This window comes from Fusarium falciforme, chromosome 2 (genome assembly GCF_026873545.1).
Source record: "Fusarium falciforme chromosome 2, complete sequence".
Lineage (NCBI taxonomy): Eukaryota > Fungi > Ascomycota > Sordariomycetes > Hypocreales > Nectriaceae > Fusarium > Fusarium falciforme.
Window position 1 is genome coordinate 1,226,121 of NC_070545.1, and position 22,567 is coordinate 1,248,687.

The window sequence follows — 22,567 nt, forward strand, 5'->3', positions numbered from 1 at the left end:
GAACACGGCCGAGCCCAACACCCTAGCCGCCCAGAATAGCCTTGGCCCTACAGCTGCCCCAGACACGGTCTGGCTAAGGAAAGCTAGCGCCCTGGCCAGCATTGATAGCCTAAAGGGGTTGTTCCACGAGGCGTCGTCGGACAATCCCTGAAAGCATGTGTCAATGACCTCCTTCAACCGGGACTGAAAGTCGGCCGCTGGACCCATCTTCCTCGCCATGCGTGCCGTCTCCAGATGATGGCGCTGTAAGAGTAACTTCAGATTATACTCGGGAAGGTCCAGCATGAGCGGCCTCTGCGTCAGGCCTTTGACAGACTGAAAGAGCCTTGCCTTGTGCTCGGGGTCTATCGCCTGGTGGAAAAGTGCCTCCAGCGTGCTGCTCTGCATCAAGTCCGCATCAGACGCCGTCAGCACCGGCTGTGCATTCGTGAACATGTACAAGTCCCTGCTGCTACGCCGGCTGTCGAGCACCTCGTCCAGCAGCCGCCGCGCGCTCTCTAGGTCGCTGCACACAGTCCTCTGGACCGTAGCCAGCTCGCACCGCATGGGTGCGCCGGCGTCCACATTGTCCAGGAAATGGATCACCTTTTCATACGTGTCAACCAGGAACGAGGCCTCGCCCGTATGCCAGGCGGCCTTGCGGAGGAGATCGAGGCTGTGTTCGTCTTTAAAGATCCAGGTCAAGTATGCCACTTGGTCGGACAGCTTCCAGCACCGGATCGTGGCCATCAAGTCTGGGTACTGGTCTACCTTGTCAAACAAGCCCACCTCCTCCGCGAGTATATCGCCTGGCGTCAGTCCCTCCGGGTCGCTAGCCTTGGCCGCAACGTAGGACGCTGCCGCGGCGGCGGTGTTGCCCATGGAACGCTCAATGCGTGCCAGGGTGACATAGGCCCGCCGCCGGAGCGACGGCGCAACATCACCCCCCTCCGCCTGCTGCTCTCCGAGACACCCAGTGATGGTTCTGTGGGCCGCCGTGCCCTCACCCATTTTGAGCTGGATGCGGGACAGGAGCTCTGATGCTCTCAGCTTCTCCTCCGGTGTGCCGGCCTGTTCCAGCGCCATGTGGGCGGCCTGGCAAGCGAAATCCCTGTGCTTGTAGCTGGATAGAAGCTCTGCCATCACACAGTGTGCAGCAGGGTCCATTTCGAGGTCCGGGAAGAGGCCTGGGATCCCGAGCAGAACATACTTCCGTGGCAGCCATTTTGATACGTGCCCGCCCGCGACGATTTGGTCGCCATAGTTCTTAGAGGCCTGCTCAATAACCTTTCCATCTACCCCAGCCTGTTGCAATGTTATTCATCAAGCCAAGGGAGAGGGGAGTTATGCCATACTATGTGAAGTGTCTCACGGGCAGCAGCGTAGGCTTTCTTGGCCGATACGAGATCCGAGGAGCGGTACATGGCGCGTACGTTACCTCTCACCAGATGGCCTAGAATTTTTGGCGGATTCTTAAATACTCCATTCCACCATTTTTGCTCTTCGGGCGCAAGTTGGGCCAGGAGATGGCCATCTGTGGCAGCGATACTCTTCCATTTCCTCACTTTCTTCAAGAGAGACTTGTAGGGAATCTCACCGTCCTGCTGTAGAACCATCTCAGCATAGCCATTCCGCGACGAAAAAAGAGCGTGAAAGGCTTCCATCACAGCCTTGTTCTCGACAAGCGTGCTGTTTTCAGGCTCGATGTTGAGCCAGTAAAAAAGGACATCGCGGATGACGCACTTCCGCAGACCCGGTGCCAGCTTGTTCAACGTCTTCTTCGCATCGGGGTGCACCAACTGAGCAGAAACCAGAAACATGTCCCTAAATGCCTGCGCACTCGTCTTACGGAGCTCTGAGCATCCGGTCGTTTGCTGCCTACCGCGGTTCTCACTGCGGGTGTTCCATCTACAAAAGAACGACCTCATCTGACGGACTTGGAAGTCGACCGGGAGTATGCCGTCCTTGAATTGCTCTTCGAGATAGTCGCTACCGAGCTTGTCCGGGTCCAGTAAGTCCGGTAGCGTCCACAACCTCCCTTCTCCTTCATTTCGTACCTCCGCTGATGCCGGATCGTTGTCTTCCTCCTCTTCGGCTGGCGCTCTCGGGTGGCCAATGCGAAGAAACTTGGAGAATGGCTGTGGTATATCCTCTATGACGAAGCTGTCATCTTTTGTGACGAACCGTAGCAGAGACGTAATGTCGTCGAGAGTCAGGGGGGAATATGAGAAGGAGATCCACTGCAGGAGCGCTGCGACAGCGCCGCGATTCTCGGTGGCCGTGCGTTGGTAGCATTCATCTACCATGCTCTCATAGAGTGCGTCGATGTCCACTGGCGCTGGTTTCTTCATGTCCTGCAACACCGCTCCCTCGCGGGCCAGTATGCTATACCGGTGGAGCATGTGTTCTGCATACAGCATGTCTGTAAGATGAGTTAGGAAAAGGAGAGATGAGCAGAGACAGGGGAAGACAGGGTTGCCGACAAAGGGAAAGGGGAGAAGAACGCTGTTCCATTTCATAGACTCACTCGGTGCGACTTCCTCAACCTTTTCTGTAATCCTCTGCTTGACATAGCGACTGAACCTCTTTAGGCCATCGAGTCCGTTTACACGATCCCACGCCAAAGCTTTGATGTCGGGCAGTTGCTTCTGCTTATCCATGGCAACTTGTGGCCATGTAGTCCCAGCCTCTCCAGCGTTGATTTTTAGTGTACCAGGCTGGGACGTGAAGCAGACATGGATTCGTAATCCCCTATTCACAACAGCGTCAAGAAAGGCGGCGAGTGAGTCAACCTCGTCCTGTTCCAGTTCATCGATGCCGTCAAAAACAAGAAAGAGACGTCGCTTGGACCTGCTATCAAACACCGGCGCAAGGAGCTCGTTCAGCAGGTCTTCCCACTCGGTAACGTCGACCTCTTCGCTCCCGAGTTTTCGACAACAGAGTTCCCTGTGGATTAGCTTACAAGCACTAGTGCTTTGTTCAGATACCTGGTATACGACCGAGGCAACGGCTTTGTTGAAGTCAGCCAGGCTCTCCCGGTTGTCCCGGAAATAAAAGTGCGCCACGCAGTTGTCGTCCTTCTCATCAGGGCCTTCTCGGAGCTTCGAGCACAGATGGTCGTAGATGGCGGCTGCGAGATGGCCCTTCCCAGTCCCAGGCTCTCCAACAATGGACAGAAACGGGGACCGCGTCTCGCCCTGCTGACTGGACAGCCAGTCCGCCCATGCCTCCTCGGCAAAGAACCACGTACACGTACCAAGCACCATAGTCTCCTTGAGGATATGGTACTCTGTAATTCTGGCTTCCACGTTTCCGAGATAGGAGCAGATGATTTAGGTCAACGGCCTCGAGGTTGCGAGCTGCTCCTTCGTCCCCTTCCCCCTAGCCTGGCCGGTCTCGTCTTTGTCTCTCTTCCACTGCCATGCCGCAACCAGCTTGGCAATCTCATGAACTTCGTCTCTGATAGTGTTCAGCTGAACTGCCTGCTCTTCGAGCACGCGCGAGTGATGCTCCTGATTCTCCCGCAGCTCTTCATTCATCTTCTGCAGATTTTCGTTCATCTCCTGCAGATTCTCCGTGTTTCTCAAGATGGCGTCACGAGTGGCTTCCTTCAGACGGTCGAGCGTCTTGTCCATGTGCCGCCGCGCCTCTTTAAGATCGCTGTCTTCTCCCTTTACCAACGTGGAAGCCCATTTCTCTGTAATGCTGAGCATTCTTTCGTGTTATAGGAAAGAAGAGAGGGGTTGTCTTACTAAATCTGCCAAGGACGATATACTTGGTTGCGATGCCGCTCATAGATAAAAAGGCAGTAAAAACATCCATCAGGCAGTTGTGGTAAGGCTTTGAGTTCGGTATCCTCTTCTCAATGATAACGATACGACCAAGAAAGCTTTTCATATCTTCAAAAAAAGTCGACGACCATATCAAAGTCACTCGAGACGTCATGACATGCCTACATTCGTTCTCGCATCGCGATCCGTGAGACTCCGTGGCCAGGAAGGGAAGAGCGATGTACTAAAGAATATGTACTCACGGTGATCATACAAGTCAACGCTGCGCCGATAGCTGCAGCCGGGGGGAAGGCCGTTGTGGCTGCCATGGCAAGCTGCTGCGTGCCCCGTTTGATGAACTCTAGGTTGTCTCTCAAGAGCGATCGCAGCTTGTCGACCTTGTTCTTGCTGTGGCGGAATTTTCGAAACTTCTCCATCTCTTTGGAGGCAAAATCAGCGATCTCCTTTACGTTGCCATATTCTGCTTGTAGATTGGTGCCGACACTTCTTTGGTAGTCCAGAAGGGCCTCATTCCATAGGTCCACCAAGTCGCGCCTATCGCCTTGCAACTCTCCCCAGAGAATGTCATTCGGACTTTTGGGTGTCTGAGCACTTTTGGACAAAGCGACTGCCATGGCGGTAATGCGGGAGGCGGTTGGACCATATCTTGCCTGGCGATGCTATCCTGGGTATTATACTACGTGGGTGGGCAGCGATGAAGCCTTATTTATTCTGGAGTTTCGGGATAAGGTTGCGTCTGAAAATATCAGGCATGAATGCATGACTGTAGATACTTGGCATTTCAGGTAGATATTACCGCTCTGGGTTTATATAACTAAAGTAGGCTTATTGATTCCCAATACCTAGCATACCTGACAGAGAGCAACTCTAATCGTGCACTAGGATATTATTAGTGGTAAACTTGAACCCATACATCAGTTGCGAGCGAAGGTGACTCTTTCGACCTCAAAACACCTGGATCACATTGAGCTCGCAGGAATTTACTAGATCAATACTAATTAACAAGGAGTTCTCCAGGTGCCCCCTCACTTGACAAAGCTCAGTTTATAGAGGCCCGAGCCTGAAAGGTTTCAAGCCTCCATTAGCAAATAAGAGATGTTTAACTGAGATGAAAGCCTACTAGACATAACGTTGGTGTTTCTATGGTGATTTAGACGGAGTTGTGAAGAGGAGGTACGTACCGACAGACGGAGTCAAGATCCGATCGATCCCGAAACCGATTCCTCCGATGTATAGCCGCCGGGTCCGAACTGATCCCCTTTGGGGCCTGCAATTCCAGGCAGGCACGACGGAGGTCCGAATTCTCGAAGCGCAGCTCGGCAAAGCCTCCATCTCAACGAGCGACACCTTAAACATCCACCCATTGCCCTCCGTTCACCACCCAATTCGCCCATCCCGGTCTCATCCACTCATTCACAATGGCTGGCGTCGCTTACTACACCATTGCCGGCAAGCAGGTCGGCGGTCACTACGTTGGTCCTCCCTCAATTGGAATCCCCCGCTACAAATCCTCCGAGAAACTGACCTCGAATCTCTTCCGCAGCTGGCCATGGCCTGGTTGGCCTCCCTCTACGCCGGCGTCAAGTATGCCACCTCTGGCAGCTCCAGCAAGCCCAGCGCCACCGCCGCTCCCCCGATCAACGCCTCCAGCTCCGACGAGGCCGACTTCATCAAGTGCGCGAATTCAGCTTCAGGTTCGCTGGCGGTTCCCTCGGCTAACCGGAGTGCAGGAACTTCCTCGAGCAGCAGGACAAGAAGAACTAAGCGGCGGCCGGATAGAGGACGACGGTCTTGCGGTTTTGCGGACGCGGTGTATATTTACCAGTCATGGAGACATGAGCTGTTCATCGAGCCGGACAGCCGATTTCAGATACCAACAAAAGCCGAGTCAGCCATTGGCGGCATAACGATGTCAGAATTTCCATCAGCTTCATTGCAGTGACTTTCGAGAATGTGTCTACCCGATAATCTCCTACTGCCGGTGTCAGACAGTTTGCGTTGTGTTCCACGGATTGTTCTTGGTTCAAGGGCGGATTCGGCGACCAGTGAAACTAGAGGCTTAGAGAACACAGCACAACACCCAGTGACCTCTTCCCATTGCCCAATGGCACCCCAAGGAAGCTAAGAAGAACCTCCAAAACATGACAGGATTGAATCATCACAGCGTCTGGATACGGCTGGACGGATTCTGGCCTAATGGCAAGACTGCAGCCTACACTATCAAGTGATAGCTTGGCTTCCTCCCAGTAACCCAACTCTGGAATCTCACATTGAAATACGAGCATTTCCAAGGCCAATGGCCTCCCAAGCTTCATCAGCCTTTCATCCGACACTGGCATCAGCCCAAAGAAAAGCTTGGCCAACTTACTCTATCAGGAGCATCAGGTCCGTAGCCCATAATATGTGGAATGCCTTGATCATATCGGTAGTGTGGTTTCTACCACAGACCAATTGATTATTCCGGTCTAGAACAGGCAGTGTACCGGTAGATCGAGAGGGCAAAGATGTTGAGACAACCCTTGGACAATGCGTGATAAGGCCGTATCATCTTGGCAACAAGCGAATTTTTGAAGTGACTCCCTTTCATCGACGATCGGGGGTCATCCAGTTGAATACCACCGTTCTCATTTGCATCAGGTAGTCACAGTTCTATTTACCATGGTAAGGCCCCAACAAGCACCCAGAATTGAGGCCAATCGCTAAAGTTCCCCTCTCGGCGCCTGTTGAGCTGAAGAGGTGAAGAGATAGCATTATTATCACCAGAGATGTCTCTCGCCTGCCCATGTAAATGTTGTCATTCCCTGATAAGGATAATGATATGCCAGTATATCACAAGACATACAGCTAGTTATACCCGTCCCATATAAGCAACGCCAGTTCAGAGCAGAGATTCTTTTCCACAAGCTCCATAACTCTCGAATCCAACCTCTTTGGCCCCAATATACGAAAAAAAAACAAGGAGAAGTAATTCCATGCCTGGTGTTCCTGTCAAGGAGTTCGGCGGTTGGTGTTTGACGGTGAGTTCTTGAAGGGCCTAGCTGCAAAAAACACATGATCGAGCTGGGAACTAGGAACCGCGAGTCGACTGCCCCAGCGATATTAGAGGATACTAACGTTAGTCGTCACCCGAGGAAGGGAGTTAATGTTAGACTTGCCATAACTATCAGTGGCTTATCCTAAGTGAACTTGGCATGTGTCTCTTGGTTGATGCCAGCGTAGTTGCTGAGGCAGTAGAGCGACGTAAGCCTGGCGAGCTTGAACGGTTTTCACGCAGCTCTTGTTCACTGAGCACATACTGATAAGGTCTTCAAAGGCTTCTGAGCCCAAAACATGTACGTCCTCCCCCATCTGCCTCACTTATCAGTTTTGAGTCTGGTGAACCGTGAGCTCGTCTTCCTGGTTTATGGTCACCCTATACGTCGTGTCACGTATGGCCTCGGGAGCCAATTATAACATTCCAAGGAAGATGGGAGTGTCTCCCCTGTTGCTAATTTTCATGATAATCAATAGAATCCGTATTGCCAGCAGAAACGTCTATCAAGGTCTGCCATTCCTATATCCACGCTCCTTTGGTTGACAAACTCCTTGCGTCGGGGGGCTTAGGAGTGATCATCACCCACTGTGAGCCCACCGAGAGCAAAGGCAAGAACGTCATGGCAAGTAGAGATAGGTCCAGGGGAAGAAGTGCTTGCATTCAAATCTCACAACATCTTTCATTCTGCGGAGAAGTGGGGAATATTTTGTTCTTCAGTCTCAACGTCTACCCCATAGCTCGATATCGTTCTATAAGATGGCCGCATTAACATTCCTGAGCAAGGAAGAAGGTGGAGAGATGGTTCAAGCTATGGTCTAGAACCTGGTTAAAAAAGCCACTACTAATAGTGTCATCCGTTTCGTGCGGGTCTAGTTTGTCCTTGCTGACGATCCCCTCAAGGACCACACACACCAGTCGTTGAGTAGATCTGCTAATATAAGGCCTTTTATTACTCCGATGCCTTGAACTCCTGATACAATGCTTATTCTTTAGTAAAGTGAAAACAGTCAGCCACATACTCCAGAGATGCTTGTCCTGTCCGACCAAGTTGCCAGATCCTCAGCGCCGTCATGACAACCATGGTGCCCCATCGCTCTCCCAGGTTCTCGTAGCCGCCTTCGAATTCGATTCTACACGTCTTCCACGCCGCTTCCTTCCACGACGCCGTCGCGAGGTACCCTTCTTGGCCCGGTAACGATTCCCCAACACGATACAACCTGAATTGGTGGGGATATTTGGGATCAGTTATCACATCCGCTGAGACCATTCGCCATTCAAACTCCTCGCGCAAATACGACGTCCCTTGAACCGTTTCTCGCTTTGTCTCGATCTCCCATCTGAAATGGACCACCTCCTCGTTTTCCGCTAGCCCAGTGTACATAATCTCCGTCACGACTTTGGCTTCGTCTTCCAACCAAGGCGGCGCAGAGACGTTGACAACGCTCTCCAGGTTGCTAGGTTGATCGCAGGAATCCCGTAACGCATCTCCAGCGGCCGCCAGTATAGGGTCCTTGCCTGTGGTTCCGTTATGTAGCATCAGGCAGGGCCCGGCGCCGGGCCCACGGCCAAGCAGACCAGAGTACTCTGAGACGGCAAACATCTTTGGGGTAGCTTCATCACCGATAAAGAAGATCCGCCACTTGTTCCACTGCCAGGAAACCTTGAGCATGCGCGGTATAGGACGGTAGGGCGTCCTGACACACTCGCTCACCAGGGTTTGGCTTGAGGACATTTGAGAACCGGTGTCGGCCCTGGAGGCGCTTGGGGCCAGTGATGAGACGGCCGTGGAAGAGCCAGAGGCTATTCCTCCAGTGTAAGGTGGTGGGGGATCATCCTGACTGCCAGCATAAGTGGACGCGTCCAGGCTTGCCAGCTCGGCGTTGTTCATGATGAGGGAGGCCTTGGCTTGGCCAGAGTCTCTAATGAGATTGAGGGAGGCTATGAGCTGAAAAGAACAGGCGTTTCGTCGCGGCTGCTCCCAAAACACTGGATTATTTGACGTCCATCATGCTGAAGGGAGGTGAGAAGAGATGGGACGGAGGAATGAATGTGTAAGGGGCAAGATGCTGACGGAACGGACGAACTGGAGCAAAAGCATGCTCTCCCGTGCGTCCTGTAGGTGCTAAAGATTAGGTGCTTAGACCACCCGCATTTAGGGGCGTCGGCCACTCGGAATAGCGTGTTCAGCGCGGGGAACAGTCTGCCCGGCGATCCGGGCTACAGTGGAATCTTCCCCTAGAGCCTCCGGGGTCGCCGGTCGCCGTTGGCTCCCCTTCGAGGCAATGGATCGACATGATCCCGGGACTCTGGGCTGTCCAGGGATAAGCTCATCTCGTGTAGAGCGATAAGCTCTCCACTGTGCGCTCCTTCGCGTGGCAACGTTACTGGCGAAACCCGAGCCCCTGGGACGACCGCGGTGTCTCAAATGAGCTTCTTTCGTTAGGCTATCGCCTATCTTTCATGGATCTAGTAATGTGTAAACCAAATTTGTGACAAGGTTAAACCTTACTTTGTTCATGTTAGACCCAACCTGTACGACGAATTGGTCGAGATAAGCTCCAAGGTTGTCAGAGGGGGTCTCATCAAGATGCTGACCCGAGGGGGCGATCTTGACCAAGTAAGACACAACTACGCCGACCTTTTTGCACTTGCCTAGGCACCCAGACTAAGGAAAAAAAGACATACTGTAGGTTAGCAACGGGACCTTTGCCGGGCTATGGAGACATAACTTAGAGTAAAATAACTAAAGTATACTCTAAAGTTTATAAATGATAGATTTATAATCATAAGCTTTTTATGTTGTGATTTTGCAGATTAAAAAGGCAGAGTGCTTGCGAAATATGCTATTTTTTCTCGAACTACTAGCCTAGCTACTGCAGAGTTTTAATGGAATCAATCTGTCCATCAAGTTCGAAAATACCATGTTCCAGATTGCTGCAAACCCAGCATCAAGGGCAAGATGCTGTCACACAACAGCGTTGGAACACGAAATGGCTAACCTAGAGGGGCTCCAAGGCAACTTGCAATTCAGACAACTCATAGCCACGACCAATGGCCCTCAACGCGCTTTCTGTAAATATTCCTGCATGACGATTCTTTTTACAGATAACATGCTAAGAGGATAGTCAGAATGACATGAATCAATGTGACCGACTCCGCCCTCGTGCATTTTAACGACAAGCCGCTGTCAAATAGCAGACGATGTCACACAACCTCACATCAATGCCATTCTTGGCATACATAATAGTAGAGGTAAGGAATAATCTTTCATGGTTCTAGTTAACCTACTAAAAATCTCATAACGCATTGCAGACACCTTCGTCGCAATGCCTTTTCTCGCTGTTGCAAACAGGTTATAACTAGTCAGTCTTCTTCTGACTCTTGCTGCCAAAAATGGCCTTCTTAAGATTGGGAACTCCCATTGCCCACAAGACAAGATCCTAGCACTTGTCAGTAACTTCATTATCCCGATAGCTGGGGATCCCACCGTTGCAGTGTTCCATAGAACCTTGGATGCAAACCAGGTGGCGAATGTGCCGTAGCCGACCCATTGCGATGTGGTCGGGGATGTCTTTAGCACGTTATTAATCACACTTCGCGCATACTCCTCGGGAGGTGCTATATGGTATTAGTGGGCGAAGACTTGAGATTAAGGATGACTGACTCGGCTGTAAGGTCGTATTGGCCTCGCCCTTCATCCATGGACCGAGAGCTTCTCGGCCAGGATAGTAGGGCGAGGTTTCGGGGAGCTCTGTTTCCTCTGCATGTGCAAAGAAGCCAGTCTTGATTCCTCCAGTAACTACCTGCACATACTTAGCTTGGTTCGACAGCCCCCCATGTGAAGAAGCTTACATGCACCACTTTCACATCAAAGGGAGCGAACTCAACGCGCATCTGCCGTGAAAGATGCTCCAGTGCCGCCTTGCTGATATTGTAGATACCTTCGAACGGGATTGGGAGTCTTCCAGCCACCGAGCCAATGTTGACAATAGTTCCTTTGGAAGCAATCAGCAAAGGGCTGAATGCCTGGGTCAGTTCCAACACGGCCCAGACGTTGACATCGAACATGGCTTTCGCTGGAGTCATATCTGCATCCAGCAGAGACGCCATATAGCCTGAAGACAATTAAAATTTGTTTCTGAATGTGATATTAGTTGATAATACGAACCAACACCCGAATTGTTAACGAGGATATCCAGTTTTCCTCCCGTGGCCTCAGCCACTTTCTCGACGGCCCTCTTGATCGAGTCCGAGTCTGTCACCTCAAGTAACACAATATCCAGGCCCATCTCTTTGAGATGTTCAACCTTGGCAGGACTTCGAGCCGTCGCAAAGACTCGAAATCCTCTGCTGTGGAGTTCTCGTGCGAGGTAGTCTCCAATGCCACCCTTGCTAGTGCCCGTTACGAGGGCCGTCTTTTGGGAAGACATTGTTGCAGATCGCTGCAAATCTATGCAAGAGCTGGTTGAAGCAGTAGGCTATCAACCCTGTGGGAGACTGCAGGCCAAGAATTTCCTTCAGAGAATGGGAGACGAGTCTCCATCGCTCGGGGCAGAGGAATGCAGGTTATTTACCCGCACACATTCCAGATCCACATGTCAGGTATAGGGGTTGCAACAACACAAGAACAGGGAACCCCGCTGGAAACGACTTGCCTCGGGGAGCTCAGAAATGCAGGGTTTTAACTATGCCTGGGGCCTAGAACATATTCGGTCACGGCCACCATCTCAAACGCGGGTTGGCCGGATTAGTTGCGACGCTCGACGACATGGTTCGAGCGAGTAAGAAATGTGATCCTACCGGGCAAATATTTTGCGAGCAAGTCCTTCTCACTCATGTAGTAATTAGAACGAGAATGAACAAGCCATCTTCTGACCAAGTGCACATTTGTATCCAAGGGGTGGGTAAGGCGGCTTCATATGTGATCCTTGCAGAAGCCCGTCACCAGAGTCTCCTTCGGCAGAAACGGTTGATGGATGGGTTGATCCCACCCCTGCCGCGCTAAGGAACCCACCCCGCTGCGAGCAATATTCGGTGAGGCTCCTGAAATCGTGACATGCTTAGTTGGAAAGCATCAAGACTAGGGCAACATAGTAGTTTATCGAGGCGCCCCGAGGGTTTGCCATGACTGGGACATGTGCTATTACTCACATGTGCAAATGGATCCGATCGTGATGCTTCTTTTTGTTTTCGTAGACTTGGCCATCGGCTGCCATGCCGCCTTGCATCGGCAGCCACGATCTCAGTTCGTGGCCATCACGTGCTGGCATAATGCTCCTGCCGAATTGCATTCGGCTGAAATCCAAGTCACGTGTGGCACAATCCTCCACCCCACGCCATCGACATTCTTCTCTCTCCCTAATTGAAACATGCCACGGTAAACGCACGTCCGGATACTGCGATAGCCCCTCCCTCAATCTTCCCAAAATTGATAACCCACACCTGAAGGTGATCGCTGTCCTGGGCATGTCAGCTACCACCGACCCGGCCCTCGCCCCGGACCTCTCGCCCGTCTCCCAGGTTGCGCAGGTCGGTACTGTTGATCACCTCGAGCCCGTTGCGCAGGTCGCGACGACGCCCAAGGAGAGGCATTCCCTCACCCTCGACCAACGTCGCGCCCTGCGCCGCTGGGCTAACGGGCAGACTATCCGTCCTTCTCACAAGGCCTGCATAGAGTGGTTCTACTCGCAGTACGGCCAGCAGATCAGCCAGTCCACCGTCTCGCATTCGCTGTCGCCAAAGTACTCGCGCCTGGATAGTGACAATCCCCAGCTGTCTGGCTCGCGGCTGCGATACGGGAATTGGCCCGACGTCGAGAAGCTCGTCCTCATCTGGTACCAGCAAGTCCAAGCATCTGGTCGTCAGCCGACCAACGAAGAACTGGGCGAGAAGGCCAAGTCCATCTTCAACCAGCTTCCGCGATACAAAGATGAGAACCCGCCCGAGTTTTCTCCCGGTTGGATTCACCGATTCAAGAAACGTTACGGTCTCTTGATCCGAAGGCAGCGCCGCCACGGCGACGGAGGTATGAACCCGGCTGAAGACATCGCGTACCTGGCGGACTGCATTCCCCGCTTCATGAACATTGCATCCGAGACCAGCCCTGCCGCCATTCGAGAGGAAGTTCTTCGTGTTGTCGGTATCGAGCCTAGCCTCAACACGTGTGCGCTTGCTCGCGACGAGATCGTTCGGAGAATCACCAGTCCTCAACCACCACCACCGCCTCCTCCAATGGTTGCTCCCGACCCGCCCTCTATCCCTCCACCACAGCCGGACCAACCCATCTACGCAGACGATGACCCCGAGGTGGTGCTGCAGAATGCCCTGCGCCAGCTTCAACAGGAAGAACAGGCTGCCGAGGAGCAGGCTGCGGCGGTACGCGAGGAGCGCGAACGAGCAGAGAGAGCCGGACTCCCACCACCCGGCATCATCACCACGCCTGGTGGGCGTGCTTCATCTGTCCACCGCTACACGTCGACACCAGCCCACGACCTGAGTACAGACCTAACTCTGACTCCGATCAACTCAGAGGGACCCATCGCGCGCGATGATCGACCCGTGCGATGTCCTTTCTGCGTCAACCAACGGATGCTACGATCCATCAAGGAGGCCGTCGAGCATCTGTCCACGCACGTTGTTGTTTGATGAATGCTTCATGTCGGGCACATACCCATCGGATTTGTTACATAGGAGGGCTTGAGTCGATGTTCAAGGCCCAGGAGTTGAAACGGATGGCATAGGGGGAGTTTGCGGGAACACTCACGATTGAACGGATATACCTTTGCTTTTCACGACAGACAACTGTTTTAATACCAATACCTCGTTTAACACGATCTTCTGCATCCTTCCCTCTCTCTCTTGTGGAATATGTGGTTAATATAGTCTACGGTACCTAATCACATCGCGCCTGATCTAGTCATAACAACCCGCTCGCTTTCAACGCCTTCATAACTGCATCGTTTTCCTTCTCTGCCTTGGTTCTGTGTTTCTTATGGTCCCCTGGATTGATATAGTTGACCCAGAACTTGAGGCCCTCGAGTCCCTCCTCACGACACAGCTCCCCTCGCTCCTCTGCCATGAGCAGCTCTTCCTCAGCAACACCAAGACTCCAGCCGAAGCGCTCGGCAGCTTCTTGAGCAGTCACGCCTCGACCAAACACCTGCCAGTCCCAGGGCACCTCGCGATCTGGAGGAAACTCGTGTAGGTCTTGCAGCCATGCAAGGATGGCCCTGACGGTGGTCCCGTCCGTGCGGTCACGACTCTGGACCACCATAACACCGCTGCGAAAGGTGCGTAGGCGGACGGGAAGCTTGAGCTTGCTCCAAAGTCTGGCGGCTTTCTCAAAGTCCGCCGGGCTGACGAGCTCAACGCCGCCGCGGGCTCTGTTGAACATGGCCCATAAGTCGACGAGCGTGATGATACCGCCTGCTTTTTTGAGGACGCCCCTCGAGTCATCAGTGAGAAACTCTGCCAAGTTCCTCGACAGTTCTGATAGATAAAGAGACTCGGAGCTGCCGCCACCAACGATGTCCTTTGTTGTGATGAGGCCCAGCTGACTTGCCGACTCCGCCAAGATGGCGTTTTCCTCCGCCGATGCGTTTCCCTGGCCATTATTTGTCTGCCTTGCGAAACGCTCGGCGAGGGCAATCACCTCCTTGGCGGATGACATGAGGGCCTCCAAATCCTCAAAGGCGCTGCCGATCAGCAGTTCGTTGTTCTTTCGCATATTCAAGCCCAACTGTTCCAGACCGGCAATGCCCACCCCCTTTGTTCTTCCTGTTGATGCCCCGGTTCCCGAGTCAGGACTGGTTGCTTCATCCACCATTTGATTACTCTTTGGAGCTGGAGGCGCATCCTGGAGCAGCCACTTGCGCTGTGTCATGGACCCCTTTAGCCGTTCATAGAAGATCTTTTCGCCTCCCCTTCGAAAAGAGAGCTTAACACATTCGTATGCGTCAGTCCCGCCCTTGCCGCCCTTGCTTTGGTCAAGGGTGGGACCCGGAGAATCAATCCTCGTTGCATCAGACGTTGAACTTTGCTGGATAGCTGATGGGATATCCTGAGAGATGAGGGGGGCACCGCACATCTCGCAGGACATCAGTGAGGGGTGGTTCGAAAAGGTGCACCGTGGGCATGGGAACGAAGCAGATGAATCCGAGCCATTTGGAGTATCCAGTAAATTGGATGTTGGTGTTTGATCTAAATTCTCGGACAAAGGTCGAGAATCAGACGGCCCTGGCCGTAAAGGGAGAGGGGAGGCGAGAGCCGGAGATGGAGCTGTACGGTTATTTGCACCAGATATGGCTGCCTTTAAAACATGAGTTAAAGTTGGTTTGATTCCACACGCAAGGCATGGCGGAAGAGGAGTATGGGCGTTGGCGGTAGTCGGATCAAAGTTGGAGGGGACGGGGTTAGAGAAACTGCATATTGTGCAGACCCATGTCGCACTCTTGGCAGCCGGTGGCTCCGGGGGTGGCCGATAACCGCTTTCTGAATGCCCTGGAGACCCAGAGACATTCCTGACCGAGCTGGAGGCATTTGAGATGGCGCGGCTATGGTAGGATGCTCGCTTGGGAGGCTTCGGGAACAAAGTCACCTTGGCTGATGACTTGAGAAAGCCGGCGTAGAACTCGTAACGGTCCACATCCTTCAGGTCCAACGCAACCGAGTTCGTACGAGGTTCCTTCTGATCGACGTAGCAAACACGATGCGAGGTTAAATAAACCTGTCCATTTTGCTGATTGGGAAGCTTGTACTTGCTGCCGTCATGTCAACGAGATTCGCTCACCGCGCCAACGAGCAACTTACCCCTCATACAAGCCAACGTTATCCTGAACAAATAGAAGCACCTCATCTGTCAGATACGAGGGCCTTAAAGCAGTAGTAAGATCGATGTGTTTTAAAAACATCCGTCATATGGAAACAACGTTGAGTGGTAGATGTGAACTTGGTTGGCTGTTGGGATGAGCGATGATGCAAGTGGGGGGTAGTCTTGTATCAAAGGGAACTAGTTGATAGAAATTCGAGGTTTGTAAATGCCAAGTCAAGTCTCAAATTATGAGAAATACTTCGTCTTCGTCTGTATCAAGTTAAGGTGTGATCGAGAGTTCAAGTACTCGTGATGTTGAGTGGTATCTGCTGTAGAGGACGTAGGCATCGGTCGGCCCCTCGAAGTCGCCGGCCCCACATGCAGCCATGAATCGTGGAGGGCACGAGGCCAGACGCCGCGGTTTTTCCGACAGATCACGGGACTTTACCGCCACCGTCACGGGTAGTTGCACCACGAAAATGCCTCCGCTTTCTTCCCAACGACCATCACCGCCCAAGCTGCTGTTCTGCCATCTACAACTTGAACTCCAGCATCGTCTTTCTCCCCAGCCCATCTTGTAAAACTAACCCCTTCCTCCGCTAGCCTTTCGACACCATGATGCCAAGTTGGCCAGCGGCGCAGACAGCGCCGAGCGTCACGCAGCAAACCGCCCCAGGCAACTATGCGTATCCAACAAGTGAGTCCGCCCTTCGGCCGTTCGCCAAACACACTCCTGGTACGGCGATGCTGACTCCTGTCACAGATCCTGCCTTCATCCCCGTTCCCGTCCGCCAGGGATTTGGTCAATACGGAGCACCAGCAGCTCCCTACGCCGGATACGTGCCTCCACCGCCCCCCGTGCAACCCCAAATGTCTACTGCCTCGCCCGTGAATGGTGCAACCCCAGCACCCGAGCAAGCCAAGTCAAAAGTTGACTGGCCCGAATCTGTTCGGAGCTACGTCCAGCGATCCTTCCTCCCCCAGAATGACGACCCTTCCGTATCTCGAGCGGACATCGAAGCCAAGCTTAAGAGCACCATCGGTTCCGCTAAAGAGAACGACACACTCTACACCATCGACTGGGACAGCATGCCCCTTCCTCAAGCCCTAGTCAGGGCCGAACGTGAAGCCGAAATAAAGCGCAGCATGCATTCCTCCCCATCCCATATCCGCGAGCCCCTGAATCCTAAGAAGAGGAAATCTGCCGATTTTGCAAATGATGACAACTCTCAGCCCCCGTGGCGCTCTACTAACTCGCGATCTTCTCTCCAAGATCGCATCACCTACCCTTCACCCGAAAAGCGCGCCTCCTTGGACGAGTCACCCCCGAGATCAAGTAAGTTCCAGAAGGAAGCCAACAAGCGCAAGCGCCGGTTCGAGAACGAATACAAGGCGTTCAGATCGCCCAGCCCACCTCCACCATCATCTGGGCCCATCACCGGCACATGCGAAGTACTGGAGAAGAAGTATCTTCGTCTCACAGCCCCTCCAGTTCCATCCAAGGTCAGACCCGAACGTGTTCTGCGCCAGACCCTGGATCTTCTCAAGAAGAAATGGAAGAGGGAGAGCAACTACTCGTACATTTGTGATCAGTTCAAGTCGATGCGTCAAGACCTGACTGTGCAACATCTCAAGAACGACTTTACTGTTTCCGTCTATGAAATCCATGCCCGAATTGCCTTGGAGAAAGGGGATATCGGTGAGTATAATCAATGTCAGACCCAGCTGCGATCACTGTATGCTCTGGGCCTGAAGGGCAACCCCATTGAATTCAAGGCGTATCGTATCCTTTACTTTATCCACACTGCCAACCGAACCGGCCTGAACGACACCATGGCAGATCTAACCGCAGCAGAGAAGGAGGAGAAGCCGATCAAACATGCTTTGGAGGTGCGATCGTCTCTGGCGCTGGGGAACTATCACAAGTTCTTCCAGCTGTACCTGGACACGCCCAACATGGGCGCATACCTGATGGATATGTTTGTTGTCCGGGAGCGGCTTGCTGCTTTGTGCAACATTTGCAAAGCGTAAGTGACCCTTTGCCATTACTGATTCAACTGAACTGTACTAACTGTGACACAGATACAAGCCGGATGTCAAGCTCCGCTTCATCACTGAGGAACTCGGATTCGAGTCTGATGCTGATGCGGCCCAGTTTATCATCGACCACCAGGGTCAACATTTGCTGGAAGATCGAACGGACTACATCGCTTTCCTGACTGGCAAGGCCGGGCCCCTCTTTGAGGGTGCGCGATCGGCCGCGTTCCGAAAGGTTGATATCAAAGGCCAGATCTGAGCGTTTTCCTGTGCATTTCGTCTCGACTTCTTTTCCTCTTTTTTCTCTTGCGACTTTCTCAGGTGTCTTGCGGGCAGGATTTTTGCTATCGACATCAGCTCGACAAGACATGATGATGTCAGTCACTTGGATGACATCTCATTCATGTAGACACGACCACGGCATTTATACCCCGTTGCTTGCTTAGGCGGCATCGAAACGTTTTTTCGCTACTTCACGCCAGCTCGGAGAAGTATGCAGCTGACTGTTGACCTTGGTCTTGTCTCCTGCTGTCTACTCTAGGCTCGATCAATTAACCATAGCCTCCATACTAGCCCACAATGCTCATAACATCTGGAGGCAAAGCATTGTTTTGATGGATTACAAAAGTTGGATGGGTGCATTTTAGACACGACGGGATTGCATGGCGCGCAACGGAACAAAACTGAAGGCCAATCCCGGCATGGTTGGGACTGGTGGACAACGAATTACTGAGGTTGACGGCGTTCATATCTTGATGCCATAGCAGCTTGTATACTAGTCCCAATCATACGCAGGCAGAATTGGTTGCAGAGGCAGTGGCGTTTCATGGAGTCACGGTTCAGTTATTCCAGGTTCATAGCAATTGATTCTTTATTGACTTGAGTCTCCGATCACACTAATTGGTATTGCTGTGACCGATGAAAGAGATATAAGATTGTCTGCAACGAGCGATGAGTGGGGCTTTATAGGACGGAATTTTACTGCCATGTGAAGAGAATGTCCACCTAGCTCGCTGCCTCAGCTGGTAAGGGTTGGGATTGGTCTGGGGCTGACAATGTGCCCGGGCATCTACCCGCAGCTTGACTGCGCCGGTTCGAATCCAGGTAAAACTACTGATGCATTGCATGCAACTCACTGTGTTGCGCCCTCACGGGCACCCCCGGGAACGACTGCGTCGGACCCATCGACATCTGGCGCCTGACATTGACGGTCAGCGCCTCGCAAACAGCTTGTCTTGTGCTAGCCACTCGACTTGTGAGCTCACGCTCGTGAAACATTTACTGTTGAAATTACTGAGATTGGGGTCTTGGTAGTGCCCCACAATGCCTGTTCGTAACTTGGCGACCCTCAGTATGGACGGCTGACGCAGGAGGACATTCTCTTTTTGCATTTTTTGACACTTGAAGTTTATCATCACATCGCCCCCCCCACAACTCGATCTTTTTCCTTTTTCAACATCCCCTGAGGCTGTTGATATACTTGATACAACCTTTGAACGCCTGGCTCGCCCAGGCATTGATGCTCCTGTGACACTGCGGCTCATCTTGCCCACGGGACGGGAACGGATGCTTACGCATATTAAAGCAACATGGCGGACCCGGTTTCAAGTATACGGCAAAACAAGTGCCCGGGCATCCAGTGCTGTACGCACGAGGACACACATGATAGTGCATGAGGGCGCATTAATGAGGGCTACCCACGATGCTCTTTGTAACAACAACGTGGTGGTTAAATTGCCATCGTGGAAAAAGTCGCCTTCTAGATTGGGACACCGTGCTCCGGAGACCAGGGGCCAACGAACACCCCCCTGCCAAACAGACTTGTCTTCCACGAGGCAAAATACCCAGAGTGGGAAGGCCTCTCCAGCAGGGAGTGCCGCAGCGTCGGGATAGAGTAGGGAGCGGGATTAGCGGGTTCTTTGCGCAAAAAATTGTCTCGGTAAAGGGGGCTTGCGATGGTGAACATGGGGAGGTGATGGCGCCAACGTTGGGCTCTGTTAGCTGAACATGGGGTTTCTGGGAGTCAATGGCAAATGACCAAAGCCGGGCTTTGGAACATGCACATTGGGTCTCGGCGCTGGGCGTCTACGCGGGTGCATGAAAGAACGAGGTCGCATGTGGGAGGTCAGTGTTTTAGAACCCCCAATGGGAGGCAACCAAGAGAGTCAAGTTTTACGGACGGACAATTCATGATGGACGGACGGAGCCCGTCAAAAGACACGAGACGGGAGATTGACACTTGTAGATTAAATCCCAGGGAAGCGGTATCCGCAGAGGAGACGGCGTCCTTTCATGGGTTCAGCGGGGGACGCTTCCGGTGGCATAGACTGGACAGGGGATGGATCGACCTGATCGATGGAATGGGCCAGGATGCGAGATGAAGGCATTAAGTCATGTCGTAACAGAGTCGATTCCCAGCGTGAGTGAGGAGCGACAGTTGTGAAGATCACCATGTCGCCTGAAAGGGGGCATCATGTAGAACAACACGCGACATCCGCATGTAAGAAAAAGGTCGGCATTTGTCGGCATGAAAAGGCCCATCAACTTCCAGAACCTAGCACAGATGGCTCCCTCTCTCTCTCTCTGCTCATCATGGTGCCATTGAGTCAATGTCTCGGCGAGGGCTTTTCTTTACCTTTTGGGCTTGGATGGGATGGGGGGGGGGGGGCCGCCTGGGCTGAGTTGGCTCTTTAACCGCGTGCAGCAGCGCATTAGACACCACAGCAAGCGTCAGGTGGCTGTGTCTTGATGCGAGGTGTGTTGTGTGTCTTTGACGGGCAGAGTCGAGACTGGAATTTGAGCGACGTCATCTGTCTTTTGGGGACGGGATGCTATGCAGGTCCTTTGTCGATGATGCACATGAGAGGGAAGCCTAGAGATATCATGTGCAGTCTTTTTGAGGAGGCTTTCGTTGTAAGAAACAACCTCTGAGAGACGGACTCTCTTGACAGACATACCTCCATGCAATGCCATGCATGGTGGCCCCCTCCCCCTGGCTCCTGTAGATCCCTGCGCGTCGTGGGTTCGTCTGTTCTTCTAGGCCGGAAATTTCTCGATGAGCACAAGCATTTGGATTTTAGCGGCCCTCGGGTTGGGCTGCAAGAAAGACAAGAGGCAGAGCCCAGAGTCTGTGTGTATCTTTCCCGGAATCATGGATGCAAAGGTCAAAATCCACCATCCCTCCCTGGCTAATTTGCCCGCACACCCATGACCCGGGATGGGCGACCCAAGAATGGGACGAGGGGCCCAGGTCGAACCGGCTGGCCCGAGACGATTGGGCAAGGCCGCTGGATGTCATCCCATGTTTTGCTGCATCGCTGTGAGGGGCACTGCGATTTGATAGGTTGTAACTCGGTTCTGTATGTAGGAACAGGACAGACAGCGAATGCCCTCAAGGTCGAGCACCTCATGATTCCCGCGTAGAGTTTGTCTCTGTGGCTCGCGCGAGCCTGGCTAGGCTCTCAATGGTGTAATCAAATCAAATCAAAGATCCAGCCCGGACCAGTCGACGCCGCCGACGACAAGAGGTCCTAGCCAAGACGGGCTGAGGTTGAGCTCTCCAGCTGCGAGTCTAATGGCTTCCAACGGTCGACGAGCTGCTGCTCATAGACGCCATAGGCTGTTGGTGTCCAAATGCTGCAGCGCCCTTTGCTTTGCTGAGCTTCCTCCGCGACCCTTGCTCGTTGTTAGCTGTTGGGCTCGCCAAATGCTTGGAGCCGCTGATTGGAACCGCCGACGAGAGCCACGGGCCACTGACCACCATCCATTCATTCCCCGTCTAGACTCCTCATCTTATTGTCCTGTCCTGTCCTTTCCATTTTCCCTTCACCTCCACATTCATCTCATCCTTTTCCCTCTCCTTCGCTTTCACCCCCTCTCCCTCCGTCTCGTTCTTTCTTCTTCTTATCATACTCTTCAAAGGGTCCCCTTCTCGACAGCGACAACCTATCAATCCGCTGCCGCTATCATTCTAGACGCCGCTGGGCGAGCGCAAACAAAAACGACCTACGGAAAAGCCCCTCCATCCCATCCATCATCACCCCACCGCCGGCTCTCGACTCTTCTCTGGCGTTGGCCTGGGGGAAGATTTGCGCTTCGGCCGCCTACCTAATTATTGACACAATCCATTGAAACTTTGCCTCTCTTTTCTTCACCATTCTCCTCTTTTTTTTTTGTCTCCTACGCCTCGTGCTGTCTGTCGACAAGGCGCTGGAACATTGTTGATTCGATAAAGCGGCAAGGCGTGCACTGCGAGCGTTCTAGCCACGGATTCGACTGCGGTCTTGTTTCCAAGGACGACGAAGAAACAACTTATAAAAAAAACGCCAAACGACATAGCGGAAACAGTTGTGGATTTGTTCGTCATTTGTTGATTGCGGCGAGCAACGAATCGAAAAGTCAACATCGGCATTTCACGATCCCTCAAAATCGTCCCTCATTTTCCCACCATCACTAACTTCTCCAACTGTCGACAACTTTTTTTTTTATCGCCCGTCCCCACCCCCTCCAACTTCTTCCACGGTCGTTTCCATCTCCCGCCGTTGCGCGCCCGGGTGCTCCATCGCTCCACTTGCACTTGCGACTCCCTGGTCTCTTTCTGGGCACCAGCTTCTCTTTTTCGCCCCCCCTCCCCCTGGCGTTGTTGCCTCACGGCGGCGTGTGTGTGTGTGTGCGTGTGCGTGTGTGTGCGACCCCAGTCACTCACTGTAAGGTACCTTGCCTTGCCTGCCTCCTGCCTGTACCCAACCTTGCGCCAGCCGCCAACGGTGCCGCTGCGCTCAGCTGGGCCTAGTGGTAAGGTATTTTGCAGCCCCCCCGGCTGGCAGTGCGTGCGTCCCTCTTACAAGTCCCAGTGGTAGCACCAGCTTAAGGTAGCCCGCCTGCTCTGCCCAACTGCCTGCAGGTGGTCTCGCGATT

The 22,567-nt window shown here is 53.0% G+C and overlaps 6 protein-coding genes across 6 annotated transcripts; 3 read left to right on the forward strand and 3 right to left on the reverse strand.

Moving 5' to 3' along the window:
- Positions 1–5,188: 5,188 nt before the first annotated feature.
- On the forward strand, positions 5,189–5,534 carry NCS54_00234200 (Hypothetical protein; the record flags this gene model as incomplete). The annotated part of the gene is made up of 3 exons (XM_053147942.1): positions 5,189–5,242; positions 5,314–5,444; positions 5,501–5,534. The coding sequence occupies 3 exons, from the start codon at positions 5,189–5,191 to the stop codon at positions 5,532–5,534; spliced, it is 219 nt and encodes a 72-aa protein (XP_053003917.1).
- A 2,252-nt stretch (positions 5,535–7,786) lies between these two features.
- NCS54_00234300 (Hypothetical protein) lies at positions 7,787–8,692 on the reverse strand (the record flags this gene model as incomplete). Its single annotated transcript, XM_053147943.1, has 1 exon — positions 7,787–8,692. One exon carries the CDS (start codon positions 8,690–8,692, stop codon positions 7,787–7,789), a length of 906 nt encoding a protein of 301 aa, XP_053003918.1.
- A 1,471-nt stretch (positions 8,693–10,163) lies between these two features.
- On the reverse strand, positions 10,164–11,234 carry NCS54_00234400 (Hypothetical protein; the record flags this gene model as incomplete). Its single annotated transcript, XM_053147944.1, has 5 exons — positions 10,164–10,244; positions 10,292–10,422; positions 10,469–10,607; positions 10,657–10,919; positions 10,973–11,234. The coding sequence occupies 5 exons, from the start codon at positions 11,232–11,234 to the stop codon at positions 10,164–10,166; spliced, it is 876 nt and encodes a 291-aa protein (XP_053003919.1).
- A 946-nt stretch (positions 11,235–12,180) lies between these two features.
- On the forward strand, positions 12,181–13,449 carry NCS54_00234500 (HTH CENPB-type domain-containing protein; the record flags this gene model as incomplete). The annotated part of the gene is made up of 1 exon (XM_053147945.1): positions 12,181–13,449. Exon 1 carries the CDS (start codon positions 12,271–12,273, stop codon positions 13,447–13,449), a length of 1,179 nt encoding a protein of 392 aa, XP_053003920.1. The 5' UTR covers positions 12,181–12,270.
- A 271-nt stretch (positions 13,450–13,720) lies between these two features.
- On the reverse strand, positions 13,721–15,713 carry NCS54_00234600 (Vacuolar protein-sorting-associated protein 36; the record flags this gene model as incomplete). The annotated part of the gene is made up of 2 exons (XM_053147946.1): positions 13,721–15,563; positions 15,613–15,713. The coding sequence occupies 2 exons, from the start codon at positions 15,711–15,713 to the stop codon at positions 13,721–13,723; spliced, it is 1,944 nt and encodes a 647-aa protein (XP_053003921.1).
- Positions 15,714–16,228: 515 nt separating this feature from the next.
- NCS54_00234700 (Hypothetical protein) lies at positions 16,229–17,909 on the forward strand (the record flags this gene model as incomplete). Its single annotated transcript, XM_053147947.1, has 3 exons — positions 16,229–16,310; positions 16,377–17,640; positions 17,696–17,909. The coding sequence occupies 3 exons, from the start codon at positions 16,229–16,231 to the stop codon at positions 17,907–17,909; spliced, it is 1,560 nt and encodes a 519-aa protein (XP_053003922.1).
- Positions 17,910–22,567: the final 4,658 nt, after the last annotated feature.